The sequence below is a fragment of the Jatropha curcas genome, chromosome 9 (assembly GCF_041381405.1).
Source record: "Jatropha curcas cultivar XTBG-Jc1 chromosome 9, XTBG_Jcur_1.0, whole genome shotgun sequence".
Lineage (NCBI taxonomy): Eukaryota > Viridiplantae > Streptophyta > Magnoliopsida > Malpighiales > Euphorbiaceae > Jatropha > Jatropha curcas.
The window spans coordinates 232,692-260,017 of record NC_143159.1 but is presented as its reverse complement, the minus strand read 5'-3'; the positions used below and the strand labels follow the sequence as shown (position 1 = coordinate 260,017).

Sequence of the window (27,326 nt, the reverse complement as noted above, 5' to 3'; positions counted from 1 at the left end):
GACTTATATACTTTGGGACAGACGGATTAAATAAAAAGTGATGTGCGAGCAAGGGGAATGGGCCATTCCAAGCCCTTTTGGAGTCCGAAAGAGCTCCACTGGGCCAGCCGGGTCCAAGTCCAACATATAAATAGAATAAAACGACATCTGTTTTGTTTCCCAGTTTCAGTGGGAAGTACAAACTTTTTATAACTTACAAAGAAAAGATCCTAAACACGATTAAAGGAGGACGTCGTCACGTTAGGGTTTGTGAAGAACCCGTTTCGAAGAGCTTTGTCAAGGACCTCTCCTCTGTTCTGTGACATAACGTGCAGGATTTGAGGTATGAGTTAATGTCTTAATGTTTTAAAAAATCATCCGCACAAATTCTGATTTCCTTCTCTTTGGATCAGTGAATAGAATTGTTGAAGCTTGTTCTGTATTTAATTTGAATCAGGTCCAATCTACGCTCAAAAAGTTGTAGTTGCAACGCTCAATGTTTTAGGGAAATTGAAGTGAATTCTGTTACTTCCATTATACACAAGCAACAAAAATATATTTGAATTGGAAAGCTATACTAATTTCAATTCTGCTAGGTTTCAGGGTATCGTGTGTATTATCTCCTGTAATACAAATTACCTGTTTGTTGAATTCTTATTTACCCAGTAACACAATAAGCAATGGAGGACGTGAAACATAAATCTAGGAAAGAAGATTCGGAGAAGAAGGAGGAAGATCCAAAGAGGAGTCACCGTGATAAAGAAAGAGAGCGTGATAAGGAGAGAAATGGAGAGAGGCACCGGGACAGAGAAAAGAGGGACCGTGAAAGCCGACGTTCTGAAAGAGAGAAGAGTACTGATTCTGATGACAAATATGAGAGAGAGAGGGACAAGGACAGAGACAAGCATAGAGACAGGGACAAGGATAGAAGGAGCCGGGACGATGAAAGAGAAAGAACCAAGGATAAGAGCAGGAAGAGAGACAGAGACAGTGAGAGGGATGAGAAACGGGAGAGGGCAAGAGACAGAGACAAAGAGAGAGAGAGGGACAGGGAGAGGGAAAGGGAAAGAGATAGAGAAAAAAGGGAGCGTGAAAGAGAAGAGCGTGAGAGGGAGAGAGATAAAGAGAGGGAGAGGAGAGAGCGTGAGAGGGAGAGAAGAGAACGTGAGAGGGAAGAACAACGAGAGAGAGAGAGAGACAGGGAAAGGGAGAGAAGAGATAGAGAAAGGGAAAAAGAAAGAGAAAGGGAGAGGAGGACAAGGGAAAAGGAGAAGCATCGAGAAGTTAATAGCGATGATAATAGTGACGATGATAGCAGGGAGCATGATAAGAAGCGTCGTAGAAGAGATGATGACGACTACAAGGACAGACAAATTGAACTGAGCAATAGCAGATCAAACAGGCACAGAGATGACACTGAAGGGAGCCCAAGGAAAAAGAGCAGTGAGGATGACTCAGATAAGAAAGAGAAGAAAACACGAGAGGAGGAATTAGAGGATGAACAGAAGAGATTGGATGAGGAAGCGGAAAAGAGGAGAAGAAGAGTTCAGGAATGGCAAGAGTTAAAGAGGAAAAAGGAAGAATCTGAACGAGAAAAGCATGGCGAATCGGAAAATATTGATGGACCTAAGGCAGGTAAAACTTGGACCCTTGAAGGAGAATCCGATGATGAAGAAGCACCTCCCACAGGGAAATCAGGGACGGACATGGACATGGACCTGGATGAAAATACAAAGCCTGATAAAGAAATTGGAGATTCAATGGTGGTAGATTCTGAAAATGTAGCAGCTGCTTCAGAGAATGGGGGTGATAGTGTTATGGGGGATGAGGAAATTGATCCATTAGACGCTTTTATGAATTCCATGGTGTTACCTGAAGTTGAGAAGCTAAACAATGCAACTATTACTCAAAGTTTTGACGGTAGTAAACTGGAGTCAAAGAAGAACGAGAAAAAAGAAAGAATTAATGGAGACCAGCTGAAGAAAAGCTCTACTAAATCTCTGGGGAGAATAATTCCTGGTGAAGATTCGGATTCAGAATTTGTGGACCTTGAAAATGATGAAGATCCTTTAGATGAAGAAGATGATGACGAGTTCATGAAAAGGGTAAAGAAGACAAAAGCTGAGAAACTTTCTGTTGTTGATCATTCAAAGATTGATTACAAACCTTTCCGGAAAAATTTCTATATTGAAGTGAAGGAGATATCGAGGATGACTCCTGAAGAGGTGGCTGCTTACAGGAAACAGTTAGAATTGAAAATACATGGAAAGGATGTTCCAAAACCAGTTAAAACATGGCACCAAACTGGACTTACAAGTAAAATTTTGGACACTATAAAGAAGCTCAACTATGATAAGCCAATGCCAATTCAAGCACAGGCACTGCCTATAGTTATGAGCGGCAGAGATTGTATAGGCATTGCCAAGACTGGCTCTGGAAAAACTCTTGCGTTTGTACTGCCAATGCTGAGGCATATCAAGGACCAGCCACCTGTGGAAGCTGGAGATGGGCCGATTGGGCTTATAATGGCACCTACTAGGGAGCTTGTTCAACAAATCCACAGTGATATAAAAAAGTTTGCCAAGGTTTTGGGAATTAGATGTGTGCCTGTATATGGAGGTTCTGGTGTTGCTCAACAAATCAGTGAATTAAAGCGGGGTACTGAGATTGTTGTCTGTACTCCAGGTAGGATGATTGACATATTATGCACAAGTGGGGGCAAAATTACAAATCTGCGTAGAGTCACTTATCTAGTTATGGATGAAGCTGATCGGATGTTTGATATGGGCTTTGAACCTCAAATCACTCGAATTGTCCAAAATATTCGCCCAGATCGTCAAACTGTACTCTTTTCTGCTACTTTCCCTCGTCAGGTTGAGATTTTGGCCCGTAAGGTATTGAACAAACCTGTGGAAATCCAGGTTGGTGGAAGGAGTGTGGTGAACAAGGACATAACTCAGTTAGTTGAGGTAAGGCCAGAAAATGAAAGATTCTTGAGACTGTTAGAACTACTTGGTGAATGGTATGAGAAAGGAAAAATTTTGATATTCGTCCAGTCACAGGACAAATGTGATGCTTTGTTTAGGGATTTACTCAAGCATGGTTATCCTTGCCTTTCACTTCATGGGGCTAAGGATCAGACAGACCGTGAGTCTACCATTTCTGATTTCAAGAGCAATGTCTGCAATTTATTGATTGCCACAAGTATTGCAGCCAGAGGTTTAGATGTGAAAGAGCTTGAACTGGTGATCAATTTTGATGTTCCAAATCACTATGAGGATTATGTGCACCGTGTTGGACGAACGGGCCGAGCTGGTCGCAAAGGCTGTGCCATCACATTTATTTCTGAGGAGGATGCAAGATACGCACCAGATCTTGCAAAAGCATTGGAACTCTCTGAGCAAGTTGTTCCCGACGACCTTAAAGCTCTTGCTGATGGGTTTATGGCAAAAGTGAACCAGGGCCTTGAGCAAGCCCATGGAACTGGTTATGGTGGTAGTGGTTTTAAATTCAATGAAGAGGAGGATGAAAAGAGGATAGCAGCAAAGAAAGCACAAGCAAAAGAATATGGCTTTGAAGAAGACAAGTCAGATTCAGAAGATGAAGACGACGGAGTTCGAAAAGCTGGAGGCGACATCTCACGGCAGGCTGCATTTGCTCAACAATTATTTGCCATTACTGCTGCCTCCAAAAGCAGTACATTGGCAACTCCACCTCCCTTGCTCCCCCCTGGTGGACTTCCTGTTTCTCTGCCAAGTGTCATGGGCCTAACTATTCCAGGTGCAGCAACAGCTGTACCTGGTGCTGGACTACCTGTTGTTGGTAATGATAACACAGCTAAGGCACTTGCCGCTGCCATCAACTTGCAGCATAACCTGGCAAAGATTCAAGCTGATGCAATGCCGGAGCATTATGAAGCAGAGCTGGAGATTAATGATTTCCCCCAAAATGCTCGGTGGAAGGTTACACACAAGGAAACATTGGGCCCAATTTCAGAATGGACTGGCGCTGCCATCACTACCAGGGGACAGTATTTCCCTCCGGGCAGGATTCCAGGGCCAGGCGAACGCAAGCTCTACTTGTTCATTGAGGGCCCTAGTGAAACATCTGTTAAGAAAGCTAAAACAGAACTAAAACGTGTTTTGGAAGACATCACGAATCAGGCATTATCACTTCCTGGTGGTGCTCAACCAGGGAGATACTCAGTTATATAAGTGTAAGTTATATAGCTTTATTATAAAGTGCATCATTGTTTCTACATTGGATATTATCTGAAGCTCATTTTAATTGTTCCTCGTCTTCACACTTTGGGATGCTTATAGTTGTGTGAAATGCCACCATGTAGATTCTGGTCTACTCTTTCCCCCTTAGTTTGTCCTTTGAGCATTTTATGAGATAAAACTTACCTTAGAATGAGCCTAAAATGGAGTTTTGTGGACCTATTGATTTTATTTTATACTTTTTGTGTTTGTCACGGTGCAATCTTCTGGCACATACAACTGTATGTATGATCCTCCTTAGAGCTTTTAATATTGGAGACCCCTTTAGGTGGGGGAGGGGGTGGCATGTGGTTGTGCATGAAATTTCCATTCTCTGTTCTCCATACTCTTTATATGTTGTAGCTGCTCAAGTTGGCTGTAAGGATGTTAAATTTGTTTGTCAATTTCCATGTCTCTCTTCCCTTTTTAATTTCTTTTTCTTTTTCCCTTTTTTGGTTTATTCTTTTCCTATGGATCGAGGGATGATTTAAGCCTATGCCCGCATGTCCAATATAGTTTCTGCTCATTGCCTTTGCTATGGTGGCTGTTGAAGAGGCGGTGATCTGGTGCGACGCTTTTGCCATTTCCCCCCTAATTAACATAATGGATGATTTCAAAACTCCATTCTCCTAGATTTGTCTCATTTCCTTATTGTGGATCTGATATTTGATTTATGTTTGTGCAGGTCTGGCTGGAAAAAGTTCCAGAAGATGCATTTGCCTTTTCAACTCTCCCGGGCTTGCACCTCGGATCGTTACTCAATTAAGCAAGATGATAGCTGCAGAGTTACCATTTGTCAGTTTCCATCCTATGGGAATCCTTGTAATTATATTGGGCAGGCTGATCTCCAGATGGATCCTTTGTGTTTCTGCAGCAATTGGCTCATGTCCTGAATGCAGTTGGTCTTACTTGGTAGAGGTTGCGTTAGATTTTTTTTTTTTTGGGATTCAATATACTTTCTGTTAGTGTATAATTATTATCTGTGGACCAGATTGAATGAGGAATATAAATGATTTTTTTTATCCAGCCATAAATGGCATCCGAATAAATTTTCTAGCTGAAGCTTAACTTTTATTTTTGTTTTTCTGGGATTTGAAAATTGAAACTGTTCTTTTACATGCACTGGGGACATTACATACTGGAGAATTTGGTGAATGGGGTTGTTGGCCCTGCAAGCTATGAAGTATAAGATTTGTAATTTTTACACTCTGTTCACAAGTGGAAAATTTGTTGCCAACCTTACGAGTCAAAGGCAAATTGCAAAAACGAATATTGCTTTTGCGGCTAGTATTATTAAATTAAGAAAGTTGTAAGCATTTTGAATTCCTATTCGTACCATAAGGCATGTAACTCCAAACAGTCCAACGTGTAATAATAATAAATAAAAGACATGCTTAATTAATAACACGTGCACTTAATTACCAAAAAAAAAAAAGAGCTATAGACAACCAACATCCATATGTTTTTGTAGGATCTGGAGAGTTAAATTTATGAATTTACATCAACTTTTCCTTGCGAACTTGTGATGTAATGTTTCAGTGAATGGTGCTAATGCAAAAAGGTTCATTAGTCTCATACGGCAACTGCAGCTCCAGTCCTTCATTGTTTGGTCCAATTATGAACAAGTGCTTTTATTCCATTTCTGTCTATACTATGTCTATTGTTTCACTCCTATGTCCCATCTGTCCCTAAGTCACTTGCAGAAGCCAAACGAAAATCATATACTAAATATCATTTTTTTGCTTTTCTTCTCTGCGTAAATCTGGTGTTTTTCATTTCAATTGAACTTCTTTAGTAGATCCTTCCTTTCTTTCTTCTTTGTAGCCATGATATGATATGACTCTGGCGGGAGCATGTTTTTGAATCTGAAACGTGGTTTAAGTTTACCCGTGCGGTGATAATGATCTCTGGGAATGCCTTAACTGTTGCGTTTTGCGTTGTGATATTATCTCCTCCATTATATTCCAAGTCAAAAACCTTTTTTTTTCTCTCTTAATTAGATCGAGCTTTGATTGCTATAAAAATTTTGGATAAACATGGCGCTTTTGGATCTCTTCATTGCTTCATCAATTCCGGTGTTGAAAGTGCTAATGATAACTGGACTGGGAACATTTCTTGCTTTAGATCGCGTGGATATCTTGAAGGGTGATGCTAGGAAGCACGTAAATAATGTAATGAAACTCTTTAGATTTCCTTTCTTTAATCGAGTTTTACATATGGTCTCCACTGACTTGCAACATTTTTGGTAACAGGTTGTGTTCTACGTATTCAGTCCGGCCCTCGTGGGCACAAAACTTGCTGAAACGATTACATATGAGAGCATAGTGAAGATGTGAGTGACGTTGATTGATTTGTGTTCAATTTTCAATTGTTGTTTATTGAAATTTGTTAGGTGAAATTTGGTAGGTGGTTCATGCCATTAAATATTCTCATCACGTTTATAATTGGCTCAATGCTTGGATGGATTCTTGTTCAACTTACAAGGCCTCCCTCACACCTACGTGGCCTCATTGTGGGTTGCTGTGCTGCTGGTAATTAGAACATGAATTCAAATCTTTTTTATTTATTTACTTATTTTTGTTCTAATACATTAATTGTTGAAATTTGAGGCAGGGAATTTAGGGAACATGTTGCTTATTATGATCCCAGCAATTTGTAAAGAAAAAGGAAGTCCATTTGGAGCTCCCGATGTCTGTCAGTCATATGGATTGGCTTATGTTTCACTCTCAATGGCGGTATATATGCGATGTACTATTCAGTGATAAACATTATTTGATATGTATAATGGTGGACTTATTTTAAGGTTTTCCTTTTTCCTTTTTCTAATGTGTATTCAGATAGGAGCTGTTTATCTATGGACTTATGTGTACAATATTGTGCGGAAATCTACAGCCGGGACAGGAAAAGAATCTCCAGGAGAAACCTGCACAGAACCGCTGCTTCCTTCGAAGGAGTCTTTGCCATATGAAAACCATATCCATGAATATGCGCTGCCTGTCTCTAAATCAGATGGCCAACCTGAGGACTTTCCCTCTTATAAGCGACTAATAAGGACTGTGCTTGGAAGTATTGGAAGTATTAATTGGAAGACAGTATTTGCACCTTCCACCATAGGAGCGGTATGTGCTGCTTTATCTCTTTCCTTTGCATATATACACAGTTTAGTACAAGGCACAAATTAGTCTTGGGAAATTACACTTTCATTCGTCATTTGACCTCTACATATACAAGTTTTTCTACTTTCATATAAATTGGTTACGATTGCTGGAGGTTCCGTTTACAGATTGTTGGATTCGTAATCGGACTCGTTCCGTATATCCGCAAGTTACTGATTGGGGTTGAAGCTCCTCTTCATGTAATTCGTGACACTACTTCCCTGCTGGGGTATTAAATTTGACCTGAAAAACTTCCTATGATTTTATAGCATTCTTCTCCTTCTTCTGGCAAAGTTTCTTAATTTCTTTCTTTGACTGCAGAGAAGCAGCCATCCCAACTCTCACTCTGATTCTTGGGGGGAACCTTCTGAAAGGTAATAAGTAACTGTATATCTTACTTAGATGTGCTAATTTGGATGTGGTAATAGGAAGTTCAATTGTTTCCCAGGTTTGAAAGGGCAAGGGATACAAAAGTCTGTACTTTTTGGTATCATAGTTGCTCGTTATATTGCATTGCCCCTTATTGGCATTGTCATTGTTAAAGGAGCTCTCCGTTTTGGTTTTATTCCTTCGGATCCTTTGTATCAATTTGTTCTTCTGCTGCAGTTTGCAGTTCCACCTGCTATGAACATAGGTATTTATTAAATTCAAATCTTATTATTATGCACTGCCACGGTTACCCTTTCTGAAGCTTAATTTGCTTGGCAGGTGTTATCACTCAGTTGTTTGGAGCAGGTGAAACTGAATGTTCTGTAATTATGTTCTGGGCCTACGCTTTGGCTTCCGTTTCACTTACTCTTTGGTCAACAATTTTTATGTGGCTAGTAGCTTAGTTCTGGTAATAATTTTTTATATGTGCTTAATTATTGTTCTACAGCAGTCAATTTTGAACTTTTTATTTATTTATTTATTTTTTTGCCCCTGAACATAGTGAGGAAATTTCAACAAACTCACTACTCTTATTCGAGTTTTATTATGAGGTATGATGTTCTGTCATAACATTAAGTAATTTAAACAAGCCAAGTAGAGTATTAAGATGTGGAACTTGCTCTTCAAATTAAATTGCATAGTTAATCAGTCAACAAATTGCATAATTAATCAGTCAACACGAAACAACAAAACGTAACGGAATTATGCTCGAGGGAAGCAAACAGATTTTCAATACACAACTTCCATTGTTTAAACGAGATTGCCAACTAGCTTTTTCTTCAGAAATGATGTGGTTCTTCAGAGAACGGCCCTGTTCAGTTCATCGAAGTAGGGATGCTCCATAGCTTTCTTTGCTGAGATACGCTTTGAGGGCTCGTATTGCAACATTTGCTGCAGGAAAATTAAATTGCAGGTCATAATGGGTTTTTGCAGGTCAAATTAAATGACAATGTTATAACATCCTTCTGTCCATGAATAGATCCAACTTACTGCTAATAGATCCAACCCATCCTTGTCCAAATTAGGAACTGCTGTTGACAGACTCTGAGGACTCCACTGAGGATACTCATGCCAATTGACCAGTTTGCTCACCCCTGGCCACACCTTCTCATTTGGGGTACCTAACAACCTGCATCCAAATATCAAAAATAATAAATAAAAAGCAAGAAGGAGAGCTAACAATCACATAAAAAGGACAGAAATCAAACCTAAAAATATGCAGAAGCTGCTGCAATTCGGAATCCCCGGGGAAAAGTGCTTGCTTTGTAACCAGTTCAGCTAGGAGTTGGTAAAACACACACCAGTTTAGCAACTGAATGGGCAGATGGGTTGATTAATGTAACCTTAAAACAAATAAAGTCTGTACCAAATATACATCCGACGGACCACATATCCACTGCAGTTGAGTAGTGTGTGGCTCCCAAGAGGACTTCAGGAGCTCTGTACCACAAGGTCAATATCTGAAACGAGAATCACAACGCAATTAACTCTGAAATTGATATGCTGAGAAAGTAAGAATGACAGAGGAATAATAGAGAGCATTCTCAACCTCATGAGTATACTTTTTGATGGGGAGAGTAAATGCACGAGCAAGTCCAAGATCTGCAATCTTAAGCATCATTGTTTTTCTGTCCATCAACAGGTTATGAGGCTTAAGGTCCCTGATTGAGAGAAAATTTACAGTGACAGGATTAATAGGTAGCCAGCCATTTTGTTACATCTGAAATCTTGAGAAAGAATAAGATAAACGTGAGAAAAGTTTATATGTCAAAGAACCTGTGCAAGATTCCATGCCCATGGCAAAAAGCAACTCCCTTGCACAGTTGATACATCAAGCTCTGCTTATACATGATTGATCAAATTTGTAAATGTTAATGAAGGCATAAAGGTTTCTCAAACAACCACCAAAAGAAGATGCTTATTTACCTTGACAAATTTCACAGGAATATTCTCTCCAGTTTGGCGGAAACTTCTAATATATTTCTTGAGATCAGTGTCCATGTACTCAAAAACCAGATACAGTACTGTTTTCCCTTCTTTGCTCAGGCCTTGCTTGACATCCATCAATCTATGGAATAAGAGAGAACCAAAATGAATCACTTGTACTTTGTCTTGATACTCACCAAAAAATAACAGCAGTGCAGTAATTTATAAATGATTTATCTCCTGGAATTTACAAATCCCTAGACGAATGAAACTACAGATGAAACGGAAGAAAAGGATTCCACAATAATCACGAAAAAATCCCTAAACAGAAGAAACTTGAAAGCCTAAAATGAAATATAAGTAAATAAATAAATCACGAAACATGGTTATAATTAAACCCTTGGCACGCCAAAATCAAAACCGACATACTCGGAGATAAAAGACAGAACAAGAAATGCAGGTTCATGAACTCAAAAGGAACAATATAATATCGGAAAAACCTCACAGATATAACACCATAATTGAAATTTTAAGATAAGAAAAGGATCGAAGAAATGGAGTACCTGACGACGTGAGGATCCCTGGATAGCATACGCAAGATTGAGACCTCGCGGAGTGTGGTGGGAGGGACTCCTTCATCATCTTCGTGGAGACGAGTCTTCTTGAGAGCGACGATATTTCCAGTTGCCCTCTCTCTCGCTCTGTACACCTTCCCGTATGTTCCCTCTCCTACTTTCTCTAATTTTTCAAATGCCTCCATCACAGAGGCGGTTGTTGCTGGCTTCTCCATTATCTCTCTTTTTCTTTCTCTCTCTAAAGAAAAAACAAATTCTCTCTCTCTCTGTGCGACACAGTGAAATTAGAATAGAATAGCGTGGGGGTTTGAATGTATATGGGCATCTGAGTGTTTGGGGGGATTCTTGCCCGTTGGCCAACGGAAACCTATTTGAAATTCAAACTTCGGATCTTTCCAATTTCCATAAATGCCCCAGGAGGAGCGCTTAAACCGGTGACCCACAACGCCTGTTTAGGCCCAATGGGCTCACTGGCAGTATATCGTACACGCACCGAGAAAAACACTTTTCTGATAAGTGGCGCTGTCAAAGCAGAACAAATATGGGCATAAATAAAAATCAACAGCATTTCCTTTTTTATAGCCAAGCAAATGCAAGGTATCATTAGGTTAACTGAACCATTAAAAAATAGTTTCAAATCTTTTTTTTTTTTTTTTTTTTTTTGAGGTTAAATGGAACAAAAAAATATTATGGACCACTAAAGCTTTCCCTTCAAATTGAATCCAAATCAAATTACTTTTTTTAAGTTCTTGTTAATTAGAAATTACAAACTTTTAATTCTTGATTTTAACTCTCTAATATCAGAGCGCGCGCGCACGTACATATAGACATATACTCCAACCTTTAGAAGTTAAAACTACCTCGTCATATTTCTCATCTCTTTCATCAAACTCTGTTCCTTGCTTCGCATTAACTATTGGGTTATGGTATAAGTTATGGCTAAAATACAAACAGGTCTGGCAAAACTTTGGGAGAATACAACTGTGAACTGCCTAGACTAGAATTTAAGATCATAAGATGTATCCTTTTCTGGCAACTAAACTTGAAAATATGGAGGAAGTAATGGCAAGGCTGTTGCAGTTTACTCATGACCTCCAATGCTTCTATAATGCATACATTAATCCTTCAGCTTCAGTTCAATCTTTCAGATTAAGCCTCACATTCTGAACCTTCACCGATATCTTTAACTTCTGTTCCTCCATATCTTTCAAAACAGCTAATAGTTTTGATCTATATGCTTCACACTGCTGGCTTGCATGCTCCAATTCAGCAGTCAATTCCTGAATTTTCTTGTCCTGGTCCTACAAATGCAAATAGATAAGAGCTTTTAGCTAAATAGAGACAAATAACAGAACTAAATATCCGCATGCTTACAGCCTCCAAATGATTTGGTTTGATTTTTTAGGAAAAAAAAATTATTTGTAAAGTTTTGTGCATTTACAGGATGTTTTTTTGAGAATGAACAAGAAATTTGTATCATCAACGTTCTACATTATTTTGTTCAGCAATTCCTTAAATCAGCTACAATTGATCACCATAATATTTCACTAACAGCTTGCTGATTTCTAACTACACTTTACATAGGAAGGTCATCAAATGCATACTCTTTTGCATAAGTTTTCCTTAAACATGTTGCCAGATATCATTCATAGGATATAACAGTACATTACTAAAATTTATCAGAAGCACATCCAGATAAGCACCATTTTAGCAATGTCTTCTAGATTGTGATCTTTATCATTTAGGACTTACCCTACCTTCCCAAACAAAAAAACATAGAGGCGTGCAGTCCACCACAATTATATTTTCTAGAGCCTTATAAAGAGAGATATATTTGCCGATAGTTCAACAAAGCAGAATTCATGTTCGTGCTGTTAAAGGCACCATAACTTCAGCTAGAACAATGATGGAACCCATAGTTCAGAATCTGATTGGTCTTGACATAGATTCCCATGGAAATCTAGTTGTGCAAGAATATTGAAGAAGAGAATTAAGCACTCAAAGCATCATGTGCAATATAGTTACACAGACAGAAGCCAATTAAAGATAAATTCTTGTATGAGTTTAAGAACTGACCAGACAGCATAGCTGCAGCTGCTGACTAGCATTGACCTGAGAATTCTGCATGGACACAGGACCTTGCTTCTTTGCAATGGCAACCTTCCTTGTGGCTTCATGAAGAGCATTCATTGCCACATTATAAACCTGTATCGATTCTGAACCTTCTTCTATATATTTGATGACTTTATGGCTTAGGTTCTGACAGCGAGCAGCAAAGGACTCCTGAGAATTACTAGGCAACCAAAGAGCATGTTCATCCAATACAACCTGACTTTTCGCATTTCTTGTCCATCGTTTCAAGACATAGTGAGATGGAAGTGTAAGAACATTGGTTACTCTAAACACTGCTAGTATGTGCCTACAAATAATACCTGAAAACTCAAACATTTGGCAACTACAGCAAGCTCTCTTTTCAAAAACATGGAACCTGACAAAATGTGCTTTATGGTCTTCCCCAAACTTTGCCACCCGATACGTAATTGACGGTCCAACATCATCAATTACAGTTGCAGGATAAGCAAGTGTCTCGACCAATTCTTCTTGGAATTTCATAAATATCTTCCTTGTATAGAGGTTTGCTGCTTGTTTCTCCATTGGAGATGGAGTTCTCAAAACTGGAGGAATATTCATTGTATCATAATCTGCCTTTACTTCCTTTTCATAACGAGTTGCAATTGCCTTTTCATGCTGCTTAATCAGCACTTGAATATTAGTAGATGCATTTATATATCCATCAAAGTAAGAATTTATAGTATCACTTCCTTGCATCACAGACATCTCACCAAAGAATGTATCCATGAGATAAACAGGAACCCATTGCTGGCGAGAACTGTACATTGACTGAAGCCATTCACTATCTCCAAGATCATACCTTTGAATAAGTGACTCCCAACATGACTCAAACTCATCAATTGTCTCTGTCATATTGATGCACCTCTGAAACTCCACTTCAAAAGCGGGATGTGAGCGATAAACATCAGATAATTTTTCTTGGGCCTCCCTAAAAATGTTCCATTTACAAAATCTGTTACGGGTTCCAGGAAACACTTGTGAAACAGCTGCCCGTATAATCCTGTCCTGGTCTGTCGTGATTGAGATGGGATGGCGGCTCGACATAGCAGCAAGCCAAGTCTCAAACAACCAAACAAACGAGGACTCAGACTCACTCAGCAATAGTGCACATCCAAACAGCACTGGCTGTCCATGATGGTTCCAACCAGTAAAAGGTGCAAAAGGGACTCGGTAACGATTCGTTCTATATGTAGTGTCAAAAGTGACAGTGTCCCCAAAGAAAGTGTAATTCCTTCTCGAACTTGCATCTGCCCAGAAAATGTTTCCTGAAGAATTCTCAAAATCACCTTGAACGGCATAGAAGAAACCAGGATCCGCTGTCTGCATTTCTTTCAAATAGTCAAAAACAACCTGACCTCCACTGCCAAGTGTCCTCTGTCTACTACTACTCATATAATTCTGGCAATCAACTTTAGTAAAGCCAACATTATTGATGCCACCAGATTCTTTAATCAGCACAGACATAACTCCACTTGGCCCCATCCCTGCTGCCTGAAGAGTATCAATGAGACTTCTTGCAGGACCAGACACATGCCTATGTGACCGGAGGCAATGCACTTTATCAGGCGGCACAAGATCATGATTATGTTCTTTAATAAGTCTAGTCACAGCCCATTTTCCAGAACTCTGTTTCTTAACTGTCATTTGAGATTTACACCCAACTCTAGTAACAGTGCGTTGTCTTTTAGACCTATTCGCATTGCCCTCACGACGAAACCCTTCGCGAGAACACACAATTTGGCGACAAATGATGGACCCATCTCGACGAGACCGCTGGTACACACTGACCCTAGTACTAAAACCAATACGACGAGCATAGGAATTGTAGAAAATGCGGGCGGCCTGTTCTGAATCGAATTCCATACCCTCATAGGGCTCCAGATTAGGGTCACCATTGGAAGTTGAGAAATGGGAGACCGTTGAAGGACCTTCCAGTAAATTGTGATTATTATCACGGTATTCGATTTCAAAGTCATCTGAGTGTTCCAGGTCAAGAGCACCGACATCGTCTTGGGAACCAGAACCACCCATATCATCAAACTCCATCACATTCAAAGCCACTATATCCATAACTAATGGTTTGCAGTATCCAATTGTTACATCGTAATTCCAATTGTGAACGATAAGGAATCAAGGATGCAGTGGAACTAGAAGGGAGAGTGAAAAAGCAGAAACTGACCAGAGATTTGCAACTGTACTGAAACTTGCTGTCATAGTGTTTGATTAAAGCAGAGACGAGAGCTCCACAGGATCTAAACCAGGTAGAAGGTCTTTTCCTATAATCTGCTTCCTCGCAATCTGTCAAGTGTAGAAACTACGGGGCTTTTTTACCTTTGAGACAGAGGGAAAGGGAGGGAAAGAGGAGGGAAATTGGGGGTTTGAGAAGGGGTTTTCAGTTAGGAGAGAGATTGAGCCATTTCGACTGTGTTGATGCTTTATCAGCCGCAATCAGCCTGTGCTTCGCAATACAGCAAATCGAGCTTAAAAAACGAAGTCGTTTCTTTTTTTTTTTTTTTATCTTTTTTGAGTTCAACGACAAGTAGTATAGCGTCACTTATCTTTTAAGATACTCGGCAATTCGCAAATGGACAGACGCTTATAAGAGTTTTTCTTTTACGTCAATGGCAGATCGTTCGTGGACGGAACGTAAAAGAAAAGGTCATACTGTGCGTTGAAAGAGTTACTTTCAAATTCAATCACAGATTAAGTTGCATCCAAGATCTGGCATTTCATATCTCTCTCAATTCCCACATATTTTTCTTTTTGTGAAATATCAAAGGACATATCAGTTAAAACAATTAGAGTGCTTTATTTAATATGAAACTGAATCTTTGGAATGTAAAGTGAAACATCTTACGTGACCAACTACAAGAAATATTCAGAATGTAAAATGAAACATTTCAGTGATGTGCTTATTAATTTTATTAAAAAGTACTACAGGTTTACAAGTACAACGAGATGCAATATATGCAAATGTATATTTTTAAATAAACATAAAAGAATACAAAATTTTCCATCACTTAATAGCAAAAGAGAAAATTATGTTAAAACGCAAGTGTCCAAGATCGACTAGTGACAATGATTGGTATACCTGACAGAGCTACATATTTTATAGAGAGGAAGATAGACACCTATGATTGAAATTGGCATAACAACACCAGAAAATTGAGATCTACACCACAACTTTGCCAGTTTCATCCAATCCAAATTCAGATTGACATCAAATGGATTACGCAGGTCATGTCCCAATCCACTTTTGTTTCAATCTGTAATTCATCTTCTGCTACTTGCAATGACAGCTTTGAAGAACTTACCAAATATCAGTAGACCACAGCTTCACGCTTAGAATACATGCTCATTACTAAAATCAATTGAATCTCACTGCGCACACAATACTACAATTATATCCGCTACATAAAGTGGTGGTGGTGAAGCGCAGCACTCCTTCCCACCAAACTTTACAAATATGTATTCCTCAGGTTATATTCTCGCACAAGAAAGTAAAGCAAAATTTTAAAATTAACTCTTCTCTTCATATATGAAAAACAACATACAAAATTCAGCTTATTGCCATCATCTGACAGATCTGCACCTTCTACAGTTCAAGATACAAACTAACGAAAAGGAGACAGTGTGCTGGAGTATTGAGTGATTCTCAAACTATGCAGTAGCAACGAGTTATGGTTTGAGAAAATCATTTTGTGCTCTTAAAGGGGTATCTGGCCATTGAATGAAGATGAAGACATTGCAGAAAGAACATCTGTCACAGAAGCCATTACACTCAAAGCAGCTTTAAGAACTTCCTGTGAACAACCTGGCTTCACAATAGTTCTTACCTGAAAATTTTACATCATCAACATACTATTAAAGAATGACCATGAAACAGCAAAATATAGAAAGAATCAAGCTGCATTTTTAAATGCTACACAAAATAAGAAATGCCAACAGCCTGAGCTACTTGACCAAACACCATTCAACTTGTGGGATGCAGGAAGCTGATAAATTAAGTCTTGTCCAATTCTGGCAGATATAAAATAAACATATTTCATAAAAAATATAATAGGACAGAAAACCTAAGTGGAGGATGGGTCAATTAGGCTTTTTAGTTGCAATGATGGGATACCATTAAACAAGAAGTTCAGACCAAATTCAAACATTATTAATTATAAAAAGTATTGGTTATAATTCACACTTAAACCAAAGAAGAAGCCATAGTGCAGTCAAGCTTTTAAGTTCTTTTGTTCTCTCCCTTTACCCCAACCACTGTTGGCTTTTCCCAAATCTATCAAGATACAGCAACATTATACAAGTTCAAAGGAAAAGCCTGTCAATATTATGTTGAAAATGGAGTAACATCTGGAAAATACTAAATTCTTTCACTTGCAAAGAGGAACATAGGAAAAAATTAAACAATGGAATTTGATCCTTCTTTTTTCTCTGTGTGAACCATTTGTCATGCACATAGCTCAAATTTGCTATGTGTGGGCTTAGTGGACATAGCTCAAATTTGCTATGTGTGGGCTTAGTGGACCGACTACTGCTGTTTGGGATTGGGAATCCTAGGTGTCTACGCTATGGCTTTAATCATTCTAGCTTTGAAACATGCAATTTGATTTTCATGGAATGTAAAATAGCAATTAAAGAATCGAGAGAACATATAAATATAGACACCTGGTCAAGGTATTCCTGCAATTTCTTTATCCTGCCCATGTAATCCTGATCTTCTACACAGAGAGTTACTGGCCTAGCATCAGCACCAGGACCTTCAAATTGAAGGGGCCCTGGATTTCTGTATATGTCATCCATCAAAAACTTCGTTGCATTTAGTCTGAGAAGCCTGCAACCAAAGCATTGCCAAAACCAGAAAATCAATATGGTGTCCATTGGCCATAACATGCAGACAAATCAAAGTTGTGATTGCACTAATACTAAAGTCTCCTAATCCTTTCTTCTATTATTTGGCTATTACATAAAGTTTTCACAAACTCACTAAAGAAAGGAGCTGAAAAGAACTTACTCATATACTTTGCCCTTCAAATCCACAGTGGCTGGATGAATAGCAGGTTTTCCAATTGAAGTGGCACCTGGACTTTGAGCCCAACGCTTCACTGTCATCATTGCCTGCAGTTTTACAGAAGACAGTCCAAAGAAGTTGAGAATCTACACCACTGCAAGCATTACAAGGAAAACTGGACTGCATTTAATGCAAGGAAAAAGTGTTCCAATAAAAACATAATCCTTGATTTGGAGATATAGAGTAAATGAAATCAAATTCACTTGGAGTTGGAGGATTAAAAACAGAATTGAAACCCAACTGTAATTGGAGCAGCACCGCATCGCCACTTATTCACAGGATTCTTCAAATTTGTTACAGTTGCCATGTAACCATTCAAACCAGCTGCTAGAATATGGTAGCAGATATGTCCAAGAACCTACAGAAAAGTTATTGCACATATTAGTGATGCTACATTTAACTAAAAAGGCCAAAGAAAACATCCTTTATGATAACTTACATAGGCATAGTCACAATCGAATTTTGATGGAACAGAACCCCGGGCCTGATAGCCAAAAAAGTGACAGATAGCATTGAATTTCTTCCCCTTGTATGTGCCTTCTTTCTGCCCAAAAGAAAACCCAAGACATCATTGATAATGATTTAATCAAGTAGAACATAAGTTGGTATAGACTTCTAACTGACAAAAGCTACGTGTCAATGTAAGCCTGTTCTTGTTCTTACATCTAACTTCCTATAGCATATTGGAAGTAGCAACAGAACAGAGAATCATGCCACAAATGTAAAAATATGTGAAGCAAAAGATCTCATCCAATCTAGAACGAAGAGATATATATCACTTCCGATAGCATTCACTTTGTTTTCTGCTTGGTAGGAAAACTGCCTCCATCAGTACATTCAGATATTCAGTCAAGGATACCAGCATTATAGTTTAAAATATTAATTCAACGATAGGTGGTGGACATAAATAGGAGCAAAAACTTTAAACCACACATCAAAAATTTTCTTTCACATTACTAGAGAGATTAGAGCTTGCATCAATGTTCCAAGCACAAGCATAGAATGAATAAGATATTGTCAGAAGACAAATAAATGGGTAATAAAAACTCTACAGCATACCTGCCGTTTGCCCATTTCTACCTCCACAAGATGTGCTAGAAGTTTCTCCGTCTCAATCTGGAGGTGAAACAAAGAAGCAGGCAATATATCAGGGATTCATAATTTCAATGCTCTCTCTCCATAAGAATAACATGCTAGTTACCTGGGATAACTGTGCAGAGTCATCTGATTCTGGGTAAAGAAGCAGCTGTGGCATAAGATACCAAAAATTTAGATGGGTGACAATCACCATTAAGCTTCAACTGACTAACAAATGTCTTCTATTCTATATTTAAAAGGGCTATCCAAACCTGTTTCTTGATAAAGGGAGGCAGGAATTCAAACAAAGCAGATGCCCATGGTGAGAGTTGAGATGAAATGTTATTTGGGGTAACACCTTGCCTCAACAAACCATGTATTTCCTGAGAATACATGAAATTCCAATATCAAATATTGCACAAAAGAGAGAAGCAATGGCTTATGGGCATAGCTATAGATATAAATGCAGTCATAAATATATAAAAGAGGCAAACATGAGAGTCACCAATGTGTACACACAACTGATATCAAGGAAAAAGACTAATATATACTTATGATAACTAATACATAAATAAAAATTTAATTGGTTGTCCATAGATATAAGTGCGGTTATAATTTTTCATACATGTAAAATTAATAATACATACAAAATTACACACAGCATAAACAAAGGGGAGGAGATGGAGAAACCCATTGTTTAGATAAAGAATTACCTTCAAGAGTGCATAAACTTCAGGAATGCTTTCAATGAGTCCCTCGGGCAGTAGAATGACCCCATGGTACTTGTCTAATAAATTTGATCGAAGTCAGGAAACAAAAATAGAGACTATCAACAAAAATCACATAGGGCAAGCTAAACTGTTCAAAACCTTGTTCTGCTCTGGCTTGAACTGCATCACAAATTTGTGTTGTGATGTCAAAAAGAGTGAGCTTTGATGCAGCTACTTCCTCACCAAGAATTACCTGTGGTAAGCAACTTGGACCTTACTTAGAAAAGGGGGAAGTTTAATACATAAAATGCAAATTTGAACAGTAAATGCAAAAATCTTTAAATAAATCATCAGATGAAAAAGTTATGAAATTGACAATACCAACCATATTAGGATGAGACTGCAGTGTGCACTCCAAAGCAACATGTGATGCCTTTCGACCCATGAGACGGATAAAATAATAATACTGGAAAAAAAGAGAAGTGAGAATTTTTGCAAAGACAAACCGAATAAAGTAAAATAAAGGTTCAACTCATCAGACAAATTTAAGCAATCAAAATAGCTTTTACTATTCCATTTTATTTCAGCATATGCACCTCTAATCACTGGTTCCTAGTTCGATCAAAGAGATGGGAAAGAAAACTCCTGTCTATCCTCCGATTAATGTTTATTAAACGATGCACAGTATCCATGAAATAATCTGATAATTGATGAAATGGAGTAGAGTCAAAGATAAAATAAAGTCATTACCTTCTCTGCAGAGAGAGCATCTATACAGACATTGCTGATCAGCTGAGAATTGACCTACGTATCAAGAAAATGAAATTTTATCTCAGGAGCAAACAAAAAAGAAAATACAAGATCCATTATCACCAAAATCAAAATAGAAATGGACAAAAAAAAAAACTTTTCCTTAGTATTTTACAGTGTGAAGAATTTATATTAGAACTTTGCAACCGAAGTTTAACAATTTGATCAGGAACCATCGCTCTATTTCACATAGGTCATAATCTCAAAAGTTAAGGTTTCAAAATATATCATCATTTCTGCACTCTTTTATGCATATTATAACATAATATCATATATAAATCAACAACAAATCATGTAATTGCAAATGGAATCTAGTGAAATACTTTAGTAATACACATACAAAGACTCAAATATGAAGCATTATACGCATATCCAAAAAAAAAAAAAAAAAAAACACACACACACACATCGACAACTGCTCTCGCGCAAGTTGACTTCTTTTCTGAGTTAAATCATCCCTCAGTTAGCATATCTAAACTGGTCATATTGTCATCCTAGTTACATGATATCCACTTTCCATGCCCAGGGCACCTTTCATGAAAATGATGATGATGTTGATGATAATGACAATGATGAGAGAGAGAAGAGAGAAATGAACAGCATATTGACGTGAATATCAGAACGAAGAAAAATTCAAACAATTCACTTTAGTAGAAATGCAGAAGAGCAACATTATAGGTAGTCCTCTGTCTTCCTTTTCAGCATATATTGCAATTTTCAAAGAAAAACAATCAATCTATTCACTAATGCAGAGATAAGAGCATCAATCACACAATACCTTGCATATAGTATCAAAACCAACATTTGTTTCCACAAATTGATTCTTGAGATCTCCATTCAAAGTAACCGGAACGCCAACCACCTAAAAATCTCATATTCAGTTAATTAAGGTAACACATAAGTATGCTCAAGTTGCAGAGGTTGCAACACAAACAACGAAAGAAACATTAAAATATGCAAGTTCATGTGATGGCTATTCAATGTCAATTTAAAAGGCACATGAAAAATACTTTTGTTGGGCACTTTGCCTCAGCAAATGTTTCAGCCAGCTGCGCAGCATCTGTGTTTGATGTAACTCCTGAAAAAGAAAAGAAACAAAACAAAGTTCTACGGTAGCATTTTGTCGAAAACTTTATGTACACATTTATTGAAATTCTCAAGAATGAATCTTACCTCCAATAATAACAAGTCCATCCAATTTCAAATCTTGGCATGTGGTTAGTGCAGCTTTAACTTGCTCAGTTGTTCTTATTTGATCTTTAGTCCGACCAAGCAAATCATAACCACCTTGACAAGCATAATCAGATTAGAAATTACTAAATTAGTCAAGCTGCATGGCCATGTGAAATTGAAAGTCTCAATTTGAAAATTATCTGACGTTGTTAGATACCTTGATTTTTATAGGTAGAGAGAATTTCATCTGTGATTTCAAGAGTTTTCTGGGCAAACAAACCTTCAGAGCCACCTGTTCACATAAACAGAATGTAAACATCAATCCAATTGAAGAAAATAGATCAGGCCTTATTGAAAAAAATGAAGATGTTAATAATGAAAAACAATACATAGCAAGTGTATTTCCTGAGTGAAAGATGCATAAATAATGATAATGGATCTTGAAGCAAATAGAAAGTACTACATGGTTCCTACAACCCACAATCATATAGGGGGAGACCACTTAGAAAATGACAAATTAAGATGCGTAACCTAAGAGAATCTTCTTTTTTAACTTTTTTTGTCAGACGCGGCAATATAAATTAAGCTAAAAAAAACAAAGGAAGTTCGAGACAGGTCAATAGTTCTTCTAAAAGAAGTGCATTTTTCTAAACTAACGGTTTTACAAGTATCGCAAACAAAGATAAGCCCAAACAGTCACACCAAAAATCTGAAGGAATACTGCTGTTTACCTAGAAATCCAAGTAAAGTACTGTTGGGGTTGTGGATTTTAAGAGCATTGAGAAGGCCCCATATGACATTGTGGCCTCCAGGAGATTGTCTTCCACAAAAGACTATTCCCACCCTGTTAAGAGATAATACACCAGCAATTAGCAAAGTAAAAGAAGCAATTTTTTCATAGCATGTAGGTCCTCATAAATGCCATGAACGCCAATATTAAAACAAACAAAGAGCATATTCATACAACAACATCTTGGTTTTCATAAATTCACATCCTCACACTGGATAAAGGAACATAGTTGAACACACCTCATAGCTGGATGCTCAGTAATGATGTGAGCATCCGGTACTTTAGCAGTTGCCCTAAGAAAGTGAGCCAGAGGCTGACCATAAGTGTGGGGAAAAGATCGGCTTATGGTGTGGGCGCCAGCTGCATCTGCAGCTATAGTACCGTCGCCAAATTCAACCCTCACAGTGGTTCCCTGCATAATGGCATGGTCAAAGTATAATCTCAGTAAATATTCATAGAATCAAATTTACTATTCATCAGTACTTCAAAAAATGAGAATCACGAACCAAGAATTAAGTAAGCAGCAAAAACTAGTTAAAGGATGGTTAGCAAAACATAATTAGCAATAAGAATAAGATCTGTTAATATCAGCTAGCCAAAATCTCTGCATGTAATTAGATCTCAGCAGCAAAAACCTAACAGTCGAACTGTACAAAATCATCAACTCGTCGAAATTTCCAGAAGATCTCAACCTCGTTGAAACGTCAAAAATGAGAAAAAAAAAGGGAAAGAGCGATCATCTACCTAAATCCAATAGCAGAGGAAACGGGACATGGCGAATAGAATAGAAGAAATGAATGGAAAAGCTAAAAAAGGACGTAGTGAGTGAACTACCTGAAGACAAGGAGGGAGCTCCGGCTGGTAATGAGATCGTTGTTTTTGAAGCTCGGAAAGTTCTCTGGGAATGCCGAAATCGGAATCCATAGCGGAGCAGTTATCGTTGGTGTGGTTTGGTGACTGTTGTATAATAGCAGAGTAGGTAGTGGTACTGCTTCTCTTCTTTCTTCAAAAGACCGTTTTTATAGGGGGGAAGAAGTGAAAGGAAAATAGAGGACCCGGCGATACAACCAACCAAAGCGCACCAGTTTTGGTTTTTCCTCTCAAATTTCGCCTCGCTTTCTAGAGTTATTACGAAATACCCACGATTTTTTATGGTGGAGAATTACTTAATTGTCCTTACTCTATTAGACCTAGAACTAACTAAATTACCAAATTTATGCCTGAAGCTTATCTAAGAGCCCACGGTAAGTCTGATATCTCAGCTGCCGAAGACAATACAAAGACTGAAAATTCAAAAACCAGAATAGGATGGTTAGCGCATTTTTCAATTCAATTGTATTGACCCACCAACAAAATATACATTTATCTTTAGTATATTACGTAGACAAACCTTAGGATAATAATATAATATAATGGTGATTTTATAAGTTATTTAAATTTATATTGAACAATTCTTTCTTTTAGAGATCTATTTTACAAAATAATTATTTGAATAAAGTTATTCGATTGAAAAATTTGAACTGTTCAGAGAAAAAAGGCAAAATAGAAATTTCAAATTGTACATCACCAATTAAAGAAATGTTTATGAAATGAGAACTTCATTTGTTATATAATCATAGTTCTTGTTAAGATTTTGAAATCAATTGATATAGTTTCTATTCGATTTTGATTCTGAACAAAATAAATTTAACAAATATTATATGATCCAATGAAAACAAGTGTAAATAGTTGAGATTGATTTATATACCAAATAAAAAATCACTTATTTAAAATTTGTGATTTATAATTTCTTTACACTATGTATGCTGTAGTGAGTTAAAAATATGTAATCTACTCTGTTTAAATATTTTGGGATACGATAAAAATATTCCCTGGTATAAGTAGTTCCTTGCTGTAGGATTCTAGAAAAAGAGGCACTTGTATGGTTGAGGTGGCTGATGAAAATTCATGACGAATAAAATGTTGGACCGAAAGGTGACTGGAAGGTAGATGAATATGATGAAAAGGATATTCTTGTAAAAATCTGAGTCACTGACTTAACAAACAAAAGCTTGAAATGAAATGAAATGGATCCTTTCACCTAACGCTCAACAGCCACAATTTTCAAGTTTACTGTGGCTTCTTTTACAGGTCTTATTTGGGCTTTCGCTTGATATTCAATCCATCGCTGCACTGTTTCAATTTAACCCATTCTCTATCACTATTTGTTTATTTAGAGGAACTTGGACATTGAAAATTAGTTTGCCCAAATGAAACAAAAGCAAACTATCCTTTTTTTAAAAAAAATTTATTTGATGGAATTAATTCAATAACAATTATCGAATGGACCACATGTTGCCTCCCTTTGCAGCACCATCATTCAGTATCTTACAACATTTTGCAATTTGAATTCTCTGTTTAGCCAAGCAGTCACAACTCACTACCGTAGCTTAGACTGCTCTACACTCATCCCATGATAGAGCGTGCAATTGGTTAAAAAAGAAATGTACCATTTGGCTATCCAAGGAATGCGAAGGGTTTTCCAGTCCTATGTTACCCCGTCAGGGTGTGACTAAAAGCTCCTTTATAAAGAAAGGTCAACTGTCCCAACTAGATGGCATTTTCTTAATATACTAAATGTAATATAATACTAAAACGATTGAAAATTCATAATACATATATAAAAAAGAAGCAAATAAATAAAGATTTTCACGACAAATCAAAGGTTAACATATCATGGCCAAACCATCAGTGCTGGGGAACAGTAGTGGCCAAGTTCATAGAAGTCCAATTCCACCAGCATTTTTACTCACTTAGAAAGAGTTTCGTCGCATCAGAAAAGATTCACACCAAGACTCCATCAGAAATGGATTCTGTTTTCATCCTTGTCCTTGATGCTTTGCATCTCCTACTGTTCATTAAAGGTCCTATCACCATCTTACTTCCTGCTCCTTTTTCTGCCATTTTCTTTTCCTCGTTTTCCAGTGGAACTGCCACCAGAGTTAAGTGTGGAAGCTTGGGCAAAGTGAATAGGCACATGATGCCCAGGAACCAAAGCAGGGAACCCAACAGCAGGGATTCTGCAAAGCAACCCAAATTGTTAAATTAGCCAAAGTATAACGATGATCAACAGTATATGCAAGTATAGTGGAATCCATTGTGGTGAATGCCAAATCATCTTGCCGGATATGTTAAATCTTGAATTCGTATCGCAATTGATGGTTAAAGATCGTTAGATTTGTGATATTTAAGTAACTTTTGCGGGTGCTATGCTTGGACAAACCCACCCAGCTTAGAAATTTATCCTACATCTGCTGCTGATTCTCATCATTTTATTTCAAGAAATTTCTACGTCTTCTGATAGCGAATTATAAAAGACAAAATAGATGAAGCATTGGCAAGATGGTTTACGATACATACCCAACAAGAGCACAGCAGACTCCTGCTTGGCCGAGGAAACACCAAATGCATTATCCTTCTGCAAACTAAGACGCAGAGCTTGATTCTCTGCAACAAAACACTGAAGCAACCGCCCCAATCTTCTGCATTCTCCCTCCAAATACCTGCTCTTAATTTCAAGATCCCTCACATACATCTTTTTTCTTTCCCTTGATCTAACTGCCGCATCCCTATTTCTCAATTGCCTGAAAATCAGAAAATTATCACATACAGTCATTACAGGATCTCTTCCCAGTGGAAGGTAAATACATACATTACTTTCTCAGATCAGATGCATAAATACTAGTATCTTCTGAAAGCTTAATGATGCAGTTGAGTCTTGCTAAAACAGAAATCATTATCCATCATCGAAATGCTCGCAACAACGGCAAAGCTTAATGCATTATACATAAACAAAACGCAGATGTCATAATGATCATCATCATCGATAATAAAAAACGCAATAGAAAATGTCCAAAAGCTATTAATCAAACGCACACAACCATTCTAGACAAACAGCATACCACCGATATATAAATCAGAATTAAAAATCGTATCTCCATATATAAACTGAGTCGTTTGTTCAACATAAGTTCAAATGAAATAAGACTATCAATTTAGGTAGGAAATAATGTAACAAGTTAAATGAATAAATTAGATATACCTTCTCAGTTTTTTAGAAATGTGATCATCGGGGTCTTCATCGTCGTTTTTCACCTCAGCTCTATCAGGAACTATCTTCTCCGATTCCTTTTCCGTCTCTGAAGCGCCACTGTTTCCATGATCGGAAGCAGCCGAGTCCTTGTCGGTGGAAGCATCAGCAACCTCGGCAGAGCCAGGGGGCGAATCAACTAGTATATCAGCGAAAAAATTTTCAGAAATTTGCAAGCTGGGCTCAGCTGCCCAATCGTCATCATCTTCCATCAAAACGTTCTCAAGCTGCCCGATCCACGAAGACACTGAATCAGGGGACGAGTTAAAGACATCAATAGGAGGTGGTGATTTCGTAGGCAGAGAAGGTAAACCGTCAGGTAGTCCAGTAAACAGATTATCCCAATCAAGCTGTTCTAGATCATCGAAATTTACTAGCCGGAATATGTCACCTTCCTGAAATTCTGTATCCTCCATCATATAGAGACTCAGAATAATCACAAATCAAATACAATTGAACTAAACTACTTATTTACAGGCAGCCAAAAGAAAAGCAGTGAATCATCCTTCTCCTAAGAACACTGTATCATTTATAGCGACAATATCAGCTTTAAGAAATTTCGCAGAAGGTTGTTGGCGGCGGTGACGGAGGTATAGTCTGGTTCCTTCGATGATAAGGAAACGAAACAGTTACATGCTTTTACTATGACCATCTACCGTCCACGTGTAAAGAGACCCACGGAGTCACCAGAACGCGTACCAATTAGATTTACAGTCTAAAACTTGTCCAACAACGTGGGCAGATTTAAGTGCTGTTGCACGAATATTCGTACATCTTTGATTGACAGAGGATCCTTACTCCTGTAAGACTTGACGATGCCATCATCTGACCAATAGAAACGCTCTTCGTGGACAATTAGACCTCGTGGCTCTCCACGCGGAAAAATTGGAAAACTAGTACAAATTTCTGAATGGATCTATTTTGTTTGCTTTTGTAATTACTCAGCAGTAGCTGCGTAAAATACAAAATTAGTACTTTGGAAACATTAAAGGTGAAATCAATTGCTTTTGTGAAATTTATGGAATTTAAGTTCCATGAAATTTGAAATTCAAATTCTTGGTGAGTTAACTCACCCTTTTATTGCGAATCATAATTTACTAGAATAAT

At 37.8% G+C, this 27,326-nt stretch overlaps 6 protein-coding genes across 9 annotated transcripts; 2 read left to right on the top strand and 4 right to left on the bottom strand.

Moving 5' to 3' along the window:
• Positions 1–160: 160 nt before the first annotated feature.
• LOC105635165 (P-loop containing nucleoside triphosphate hydrolases superfamily protein) lies at positions 161–5,312 on the top strand. 3 transcript variants are annotated; one of them, XR_002284468.3, is made up of 3 exons: positions 161–322; positions 646–4,804; positions 4,924–5,312. XR_002284468.3 is itself a non-coding variant. In XM_012218168.4 (3 exons), the coding sequence occupies exon 2, from the start codon at positions 660–662 to the stop codon at positions 4,191–4,193; it is 3,534 nt and encodes a 1,177-aa protein (XP_012073558.1). In that variant the 5' UTR covers positions 162–322; positions 437–659; the 3' UTR covers positions 4,194–4,195; positions 4,924–5,312. The 3 variants fall into 3 exon arrangements, 1 of the variants encoding a protein (XP_012073558.1); XR_002284467.3 differs by having other exon boundaries at positions 437–4,804; XM_012218168.4 differs by having other exon boundaries at positions 162–322; positions 437–4,195.
• A 413-nt stretch (positions 5,313–5,725) lies between these two features.
• LOC105635164 (protein PIN-LIKES 3) lies at positions 5,726–8,953 on the top strand. Of its 2 annotated transcripts, XM_020679809.3 has the most exons (10): positions 5,726–6,409; positions 6,491–6,570; positions 6,645–6,769; positions 6,852–6,973; positions 7,076–7,357; positions 7,522–7,622; positions 7,715–7,767; positions 7,842–8,027; positions 8,102–8,231; positions 8,325–8,953. In XM_020679809.3, the coding sequence occupies exons 1-9, from the start codon at positions 6,275–6,277 to the stop codon at positions 8,224–8,226; spliced, it is 1,209 nt and encodes a 402-aa protein (XP_020535468.1). In that variant the 5' UTR covers positions 5,726–6,274; the 3' UTR covers positions 8,227–8,231; positions 8,325–8,953. The 2 variants fall into 2 exon arrangements, with proteins under 2 accessions (XP_020535468.1, XP_012073557.1); XM_012218167.4 differs by having other exon boundaries at positions 5,727–6,409; positions 8,102–8,953.
• On the bottom strand, positions 8,431–10,639 carry LOC105635163 (cyclin-dependent kinase B2-2). The gene is made up of 8 exons (XM_012218166.4): positions 10,312–10,639; positions 9,749–9,890; positions 9,599–9,660; positions 9,372–9,483; positions 9,189–9,282; positions 9,031–9,100; positions 8,813–8,951; positions 8,431–8,713 (listed from the first exon to the last, which is right to left on the bottom strand). The coding sequence occupies exons 1-8, from the start codon at positions 10,536–10,538 to the stop codon at positions 8,621–8,623; spliced, it is 939 nt and encodes a 312-aa protein (XP_012073556.1). The 5' UTR covers positions 10,539–10,639; the 3' UTR covers positions 8,431–8,620.
• Positions 10,640–11,203: 564 nt separating this feature from the next.
• On the bottom strand, positions 11,204–14,933 carry LOC105635162 (protein FAR1-RELATED SEQUENCE 5). Its single transcript, XM_012218164.4, has 2 exons — positions 12,400–14,933; positions 11,204–11,624 (listed from the first exon to the last, which is right to left on the bottom strand). The coding sequence occupies exons 1-2, from the start codon at positions 14,524–14,526 to the stop codon at positions 11,460–11,462; spliced, it is 2,292 nt and encodes a 763-aa protein (XP_012073554.1). The 5' UTR covers positions 14,527–14,933; the 3' UTR covers positions 11,204–11,459.
• A 1,034-nt stretch (positions 14,934–15,967) lies between these two features.
• LOC105635161 (pyrophosphate--fructose 6-phosphate 1-phosphotransferase subunit alpha) lies at positions 15,968–23,106 on the bottom strand. Its single transcript, XM_089725700.1, has 19 exons — positions 22,925–23,106; positions 22,330–22,502; positions 22,032–22,144; positions 21,518–21,592; positions 21,301–21,414; positions 21,138–21,205; positions 20,906–20,989; positions 20,068–20,121; positions 19,703–19,783; positions 19,477–19,570; positions 19,321–19,394; positions 18,880–18,990; positions 18,732–18,776; positions 18,590–18,646; positions 17,970–18,074; positions 17,772–17,888; positions 17,474–17,577; positions 17,128–17,293; positions 15,968–16,292 (listed from the first exon to the last, which is right to left on the bottom strand). The coding sequence occupies exons 1-19, from the start codon at positions 23,012–23,014 to the stop codon at positions 16,164–16,166; spliced, it is 1,854 nt and encodes a 617-aa protein (XP_089581826.1). The 5' UTR covers positions 23,015–23,106; the 3' UTR covers positions 15,968–16,163.
• Positions 23,107–24,698: 1,592 nt separating this feature from the next.
• BZIP60 (basic region/leucine zipper motif 60) lies at positions 24,699–26,721 on the bottom strand. The gene is given in 3 exon segments (NM_001306012.1): positions 24,699–25,149; positions 25,490–25,713; positions 26,172–26,721. Coding segments are annotated over 3 exon segments (927 nt in total). The 5' UTR covers positions 26,639–26,721; the 3' UTR covers positions 24,699–24,913.
• Positions 26,722–27,326: the final 605 nt, after the last annotated feature.